The following is an 8023-nucleotide window of genomic DNA, read 5'->3' on the forward strand; positions in this document are numbered from 1 at the left end:
ATCCAGCAGGAGAAAAGAGAAACCTCGGGGAGAACCACAGAAGGAGAGAACCACTCTCATGAATGGACAGGCTAAATATCGGCTCTTACTTCCGCATACGTGATCGGAAGAAAATTCAACAGCACACATGGTCTTTTTTCTTACAAACGCTGCATGTATAAAATATGGTGGCAAAAGTTATTTACTTTACAGGAAAATATACTTATTATAACAAATTGCATGTCAAACTAATCTTGTGTTGTGTTTCCTGTGAGTCAGTGATGGAGAACAGGACCTTCCCTTCGCTCCTCCAGCTTGAGGGGCTGATGGTGCCCTCATCCAGCCGCTCCCTGGTGTTTCTGTCTCTCCTGCTCAGTCATGTCTTCATCGTGGGCTCTAACCTGGGCGTGGTGGCTCTGGTGTGGTCTGAGCGCGCCCTGCATCAGCCCATGTACCTGCTGATCTGCCAATTGGCTGTCAACGACGTGATGAACAACTTGGCGGTGGTTCCGCGGATCCTGTGGGACATGCTACTGCCGGCCCACCGCCGCCTTATCCCGCTGGGCGCCTGTGTCACCCAGACTTTCGCCGTCCACATGTACGGCTGGAACATCCACGCCATCCTCATCCTCATGTCCATCGACCGATATGTCGCCATCTGCAGACCGCTGAGGTACAATGAAAATTTTCCAATTATGAGCAAATGGGTTATTTTGTCAAATTGCTGTATAATTCTGGCCAGTGCAAGGAGAGCAAAAACCGTAGCACTGAAGCAGCGACCAGTAACCGCTTTCACACCTATCAGATAAAACAGCCCCCCCCCCCATTTCACAGTTTGGATGGTGCTCTAGGGCTTGCAAGATTACCCTTATCCGGGGGCAGCAGTCTCAGCAGAGATGCCCAAACTTCCTGGTCCACACACACCTCCTCCAGCTGTTCTGGGGGGACCCCGAGGCGACAACAGGCCAGCTCGGAGACATAGTCCCACCACCGTGTCCTGGGTCTTCCACGAGGCCTTGTCCCACTAGGACATGCCTGGAACACCTCCCGCGAGGCGACCAGGAGGCATCCGGAACAGATGCCCTAGCCCCCTCAGCTGCTCCTTTCAACGTGAAGGAGCAGCGACTCTACTCCGAGCTCCTCCCGGGTAACTGAGCTCCTCACCCGATCTCGGAGGGTGCGCCCAGCCACACTGCGAAGGAAACTCATTTCGGCCGCTTGTATTCGCGATCTTGTCCTTTCGGTCATTACCCAAATCTCATGACCATAGGTGAGGGTGGGAACGTAGATCGATCGGTAAATCGAGAGCTTTCCCCCGACTCAGCTCCCTCTCCCTCTTCACCACGACAGACCGATACAGCGACCGCATCACTGCTGACGCCGCACCGATCCGTCTGTCCATCTCACGCTCCATCCGCCCCTCACTGAGAACAAGACCCCGAGATACTTGAACTCCTCCACTTGAGGTAAGGACTCCCCACCGACCTGTAGAGGGGAAACCACCTTTTTCCGGTGGAGAACCATGGCCTTGGATTTGGAGGTGCTGATTCTCATCCCGGCCGCTACACACTCGGCTGCAAACCGCCCCAGAGCAGCTGAAGGTCCTGGTTCGTTGGAGCCATCAGATCAACATCGTCCGCGAACAGCAGAGACGAGATCCTGAGGCTCCCAAACCGGACACCCTCTGGCCCCTGGCTGCGCCTAGAAATTCTGTCCATAAAAGTAATGAACAGAACCGTTGACAAAGGGCAGCCCTGAGGAGACCAACACGCACCGGGAACAGGTCTGACTTATTGCCGGCAATGCGAACCAAGCTCCTGCTGCTCATACAGGGAGCGGACAGCCCTTAGCAGAGGGCCCCGGACCCCATACTCCCGGAGCACCCCCCACAGGGCACCACGAGGGACGCGGTCGAAAGCTTTCTCCAAATCCACAAAACACATGTGGACTGGTTGGGCGAACTCCCACGAACCCTCAAGAGCTGGTCCAGTGTGCCCCGACCAGGACGAAAACCGCATTGTTACTCCTGGATCCAAGGTTCGACTATCGGCCGGATCCTCCTCTCCAGCACCCTGGAGTAGACCTTACCGGGGAGGCTGAGGAGGGTGATTCCTCTGAACACACCCTCCGATCCCCCTTCTTAAAGAGAGACCCCGGTCTGCCAATCCAGGGGCACTGTCCCCGACCGCCACGCGATGTTGCAGAGACGTGTCAGCCAAGACAGTCCTACAACATCCAGAGACTTAAGGTGCTCAGGGCGAATCTCATCCACCCCCGGAGCCACCGAGGAGCTTTCTCACCACCTCGGTGACTTCAGCCCGGGTGATGGACGAGCCCACCCCCGAGTCCCCAGCCTCTGCTTCCCCATCGGAAGACGTGACGTCGGGATTGAGGAGGTCCTCGAAGTACTCCTTCCACCGCCTGACGACATCCATAGTCGAGGTCAGCAGCCCCCCACCCGCACTGTAAACAGTGTTGGTGAAGCACTGCTTCCCCCTCCTGAGGCGCCGGATGGTTTGCCAGAATCCCCTCGAGGCCGACCGATAGTCTTCCTCCATGGCTTCTCCGAACTCCTCACAGACACGAGTTTTTGCCTCTGCGACCGCACGAGCTGCAGCACGCTTGGCCTGCTGGTACCTCTCAGCTGCCTCCGGAGTCCCACAAGCCAACAAGGCCAGGTAGGACTCCTTCTTCAGCTTGACGGCATCCCTTACTTCCGGGCGCCACCACCGGTTTCAGGGATTGCAGGGACAGGCACCAGAGACCTTACGGCCACAACTACGAGCAGCCGCATCGACAATGGAGGAGGAGAACAGAGTCCACTCGGACTCCATGTCCCCCGCCTCCCCCGGAATCTGGGTGAAGCCCTTCCGGAGGTGGGAGTTGAAGACCCCACTGACAGAGGGATCCGCCAGACGTTCCCAGCAGACCCTCACCACACGCTTGGGCCTGCCAGGTCTGACCGGCTTCCTCCCCTGCCAGTGGATCCAGCTCACCACCAGGTGGTGATCGGTTGACAGCTCAGCCCCTCTCTTCACCCAAGTGTCCGAGACACGCGGCCGGAGATCAGATGACACAACTACAAAGTCGATCATCGACCTCCTGCCTAGGGTGTCCTGGTGCCACGTGCACTTATGGACACCCTTGTGCTCGAACACGGTGTTCGTTATGGACAAACCATGACTAGCACAGAAGTCCAATAACAGAACACCACTCGGGTTCAGATCGGGGAGGCCGTTCCTCCCTATCACTCCCTCCCAGGTCTCACTGTCGTTACCCACGTGGGCGTTGAAGTCCCCCAGCAGAACAATGGAGTCCCCAGTCGGAGCACTATCTAGTACCCCTCCCAGGGACTCCAAGAAGGCCGGGTACTCTGCACCGATGTTGGGCCCGTAGGCCGAGACAACGGTGAGAGACCTGTCCCTGACCCGGAGGCGTAGGGACGCGACCCTCTCGTCCACCGGGGTGAACTCCAACACGTGACGGCTGAGCTGGGGGGATATGAGCAAACCCACCCCAGCCCGCCGCCTCTCCCCGCGGGCAACTCCAGAAAAATGGAGAGTCCAGCCTCTCTCCGGGAGTTGGGATCCGGAACCCAAGCTGTGCGTGGAGGTGAGCCCGACTATATCTAGTCAGTATCTCAACTTCCCGCACAAGCTCAGGCTCCTTCCCCCCCAGCGAAGTGACGTTCCGAGTCCCGAACGCCAGAAGCTGTGCATGCGGACCAGGTCGTCGAGGCACCCGCCTCTGACTGCCACCCAGTCCTCTCCGCACCCGACCCCTACGGATCCCTCTGCGGGTGGTGAGTCCACAGGAGGGCGGGCCCACGTCGTCCCTTCGGGCTGTGCCCGGCCAGGCCCCGTAGGCAAAGGCCCGGCCACCAGACGCTCGCGTTCGGGCCCCAACCCCAGGCCTGGCTCCAGGGTGAGGCCCCGGCTGCGCCATGCCGGGCGACGTCACGGTCCTTGAATGTTGTACGTCCATAAGAGTCTTCTGAGCTGCTCTTCGTCTGACCCGTCACCTCGGACCTGTTTGCCATGGGAGACCCTACCAGGGGCATAAAGCCCCAGACAACATAGTTCCTCGGATCATTCGGGCACTCAAACAACCCCACCACGTTAAGGTGGCAGCTCATGGGGGTCGCTAAAGTCATTTTGGCCAAAATATTCATCCTTTTTTCGTCAGGCACCAAGATATGTCTCAAAAAAATCTAAAAAAAAAAGTCTTTATCCTTTTTTATTTCCAAGCTAAAAACTGGCTTTTTGATGTTTCTTTTGGAGTAAGGGCTTCTTCCTGGCAGAGTACCCACTCAGCCCATGTCGGCACAGGACGTGTTTCACTCTGGATAAGGACAAACTCTTACCAGGTTATAGCGCTAGAAACATGTTATTGTCAGACAACTAAACAAACCCTCTGTATCAGGAAAATATTGTCCTCAGTGTGTGTCCTTCCAGTGTGCTTTGCAGATTTGGGAAAATTTCATCAGACAGTAATCATTGTTAAATTCATAAAAATGCGGCGAGAGTGAATCTATTGCAGTCTGCTCCTGGGAGCCCCGTAATGTATTGTGCCATTTCAATATGGAGGTGTCCGCGACATGGCTTATATACTGGCGGTGGCGCTGCAGCTGCACTATGGGATGACTCGTTGTATTCTCCCTCAACCCAAAGTCCCCACATCATACATTTCAGGTAAAACGCTAACGTTAACTTACTTGCATTGGCTACAGAGTTGTAGGTGACGGTCACCTAGATGAGTCATGAGGTTCGAAGTATTGCTGCCTTTCACAGACACACACATTTTTTCTGCACGTTCTGCAAACGGATAACTGTATCAACTGTCCCTCGGCTTTCTTAAAATACCCAAAATGCCCCGACTTCAGACTTGGTCCTGTTTGAAGGCTGATTGATGTCGTGAGCGGTGTCGTCTCCTCATTCAGACATTATTCCAGATCAGAGAAAGTTTTGTTTTGGTTGTAAACTACCAAGTGCACATGCGCGGCAACTTGAGCAGATGAGACGTTGGCTGGTAAGGCTCACTTTGCCATCACCCCAGGTGCAGTAATTAAATATAAAGAAATGGTAATGGTTATAGTAAAAAAAATTTTTTATGGTTATAGTAAATATTTTTGCTAGGAGCAACATTGCTTCGCACCGTGTTTTGAGTGCAAGCTCTTTAGAGGACTAATAGCTATATTTTGGACTTTCAGGTGATATTTTACTATCAGAGATAGACAAATCATGACATTTACAGGGGGCTTAAAGAGACTAGATGCAAGCTGGTCATTTTATGCTCACTACTGCCACCTCAGGTCTTACATGTAACTGCAATCTCTATATTAAGCTTGTGCATAACGGCACTTCAGACCCGAAGTAACAACGTTTTGAGCGACAGTGCAGGATTTTAGAGGCAGTTGTGGTGAACATGTCTGAGCTCATTCTACACATTAGGACATGGCTGGAACACGTAGGTGTGATCTGTTATGTCTTAACTGAGCTTAGACAAGTAGATACCTGTCTGGTCTTGTGCGTGTCCATGGAAGAGCGTGGTAGCTTCCAACTTCACCCCCGTTTGAAGCTATAAGAATATATTGGGAGATGCCAAATACTAACAACATCAACTCGTCTAAGCTCAGGTAAGAACATATCTCAGTAAGTACAAACAGTGGCCTGTTCCTTTAAGTAATTAAGACAAAGCAGTGTTTTTTTTCTTTTATCTTGTGATAAAGCTGGATACATTCTATCTTATCAAGCGCATACCGAAGCAACATCAAAACTAATTCCAAGTTAAAACTGTGACTGACGGCCTTGTCAGTCAGATCAGATGCAGAGGGAATTAATGAAGCATTTGTTGGTTTCTATTCAGCCTTGTATACTACCAGGTCGCCACCTGCTGCACATGTATGAGATGCTTCAAAGTAAACAATTTCCGCAGATAGACGAAGAATCGATGAGAAGCTTGGGTGGACCTATTACAGCAATTGAAGTACGGCAGGTCGCAGGGCCCCAATGGCTTCTCAGCTGAATATTACAAAGTCAACAATGATCTCAATGATGTACAGTGAAGCCTTTTCAAAATCCCAACTTCCCAAAACTCACGTCTCAATGTCTTTAATTTTGATAAAAGATAAAGATTCCTTGTTATGTAGCCGTTAAAGGCCCATTTCATTTTTAAACGCAGATTTTTTTGTACATCTCTGATCCTCTTAATTCATTCCCAGTGCTTTTTGATATACTGGTATGGTACATTTTGCCTCTCAACTTTGGTCAAAAAGCTTCCTTGTTTAATTGTATCATTTAAAGGGACTATACAGAGTTTAAAAAAGTTAAAATTATGTATTTTCCTCCCCCTACATGTTCCAGCCATGTCCTAATGTGTAGAATGAGCTCAGACCTGTTCACCACAACTGCCTCTAAAAGCCTGCACTGTCACTCAGAAAGGTGTTAATTCGGGTCTGAAATGCCATCATGCACGAGGTGCAGTTACGCGTAACACGGGAGGTGGCAGTAGTGAGTATAAAATGATCAACTTGCATCCAGCCCGTTTAAGTGGGCAGAAACTGGATGTCGATATCTTGGAGTTTTTATCTCTTCTTCTATATCTGATATGGTAAAACAGAGCTTCTTATCTTTATTGGAATGTGTAGGTAAGGATTTTGACCGATGGTCTTCACTGCCATTGTCTTTGATAGGACAAATAAAGCTGATCAAGATGGCCGTCCTCCCCAAAGACTAAGTAAATCTATACTTCCGTCCCCCAAGTGGGAAGGTGGTCTTGCTCTGCCCAATTTCCGCCAGTACTACTGGGTGCCAATATACAGAAAGTGTATTTTGGTTTTGTGATGCTGATCATTCTAGTCCTGTTTGGGTAAAAATAGAGAGGGCAACTAGTCGCTATTCGTTAGCATCTGCACTCAGTTCGCCAGTCCCTTTCTCTTTATCTCTTGTTGGAGACAATCCAATAGTATAGGAAACAGTGGCCATTTGGAAACAGGTCTTTTTTGTCCTTTTTTGGAACATACTCTGCGGGAGCATACTGAGCAGCCATCATGGATTTTCTCTTGAATTGTCATTAATGTAAATGGGGAGGACTGAGCACAAGACGTCGGTCATGCCCTGTATCTTTTATGTTTTTCTTTTTACCACCATAGGTATTCCCTGATCATGAGCACCCAGGCGGTGGTGAGGATGACCGTGTTCTCCTGGGGGCTCGGCTTCCTGTTGGTCGGGGGTTTGTTGGGATTGTCGCTGCGTTTGACCCGGTGCCGTTATTTCATCCCAGCTCCATACTGTAGCAACGCGTCACTATTCAAGCTGTCCTGTCAGAACACTTTCATCAACAATGTGTACGGCATCACGTTCACGGTGGTGCTGCTGACCGGGTCCATCGGGAGCGTCGTCCTGACCTACGGCTTCATCACCGTGGCCTGCCTCAGCACGAGGAGCCGCAGCCTGAACCGCAAAGCCCTGCAGACCTGCTCCACTCACCTGCTGCTGTATCTGATCGTGATTTTCAACCAACTGTCCATCATCGCGCTGCACCGCTACCCGCAGTACAAAGAGTACCGCAAACTCACCTCCATTTTGTATAACGTCATCCCTGGCGTGCTCAATCCATTCATCTACGCTTTCCAGTGCCGCGAGATTCACCAGAGCCTGAGCAGAGTGTTCAAAAGACTGAGGACTCACAAATGACAATGTTTTTTCCTGATTTTTCAAATGTCTTTATGCCGGCTCCAAAAAGAGGGCGCAAGTGCTTTGTGTTATGTCAGAGTGGCCAGACCCACAAATTAGACATCTTACTACGCTTTCTGGACGTGACAAAAACACTTTATGCCATGTTTTAAAAAAAAAATGTAAAATAGGCCAAACTCAGGGAGGGAGAGAGGGCTGTCACACATCGGTGCACAGTGGCTCTAACAAAGCGGTAACCAATAGTGATGTACGGGTCATGGTCTTCAGCCTGTTGGGCCCACAGTTTCTAACCCACCTCGCAAACATTAAAATTACGCATAATAAATAAATATGATCGGTTGTAATGGACC

At 51.1% G+C, this 8023-nt stretch overlaps 1 protein-coding gene across 1 annotated transcript; it reads left to right on the plus strand.

The window, feature by feature from the left end:
* Window positions 1–260: 260 nt before the first annotated feature.
* Window positions 261–7673, plus strand: LOC306970061 (olfactory receptor 51I2-like; the record flags this gene model as incomplete). The annotated part of the gene is made up of 2 exons (XM_079565887.1): window positions 261–652; window positions 7130–7673. 2 exons carry the CDS (start codon window positions 261–263, stop codon window positions 7671–7673), a joined length of 936 nt encoding a protein of 311 aa, XP_079422013.1.
* Window positions 7674–8023: the final 350 nt, after the last annotated feature.

The sequence above is a fragment of the Gobius niger genome (assembly GCF_951799975.1).
Source record: "Gobius niger genome assembly, chromosome: 11".
Lineage (NCBI taxonomy): Eukaryota > Metazoa > Chordata > Actinopteri > Gobiiformes > Gobiidae > Gobius > Gobius niger.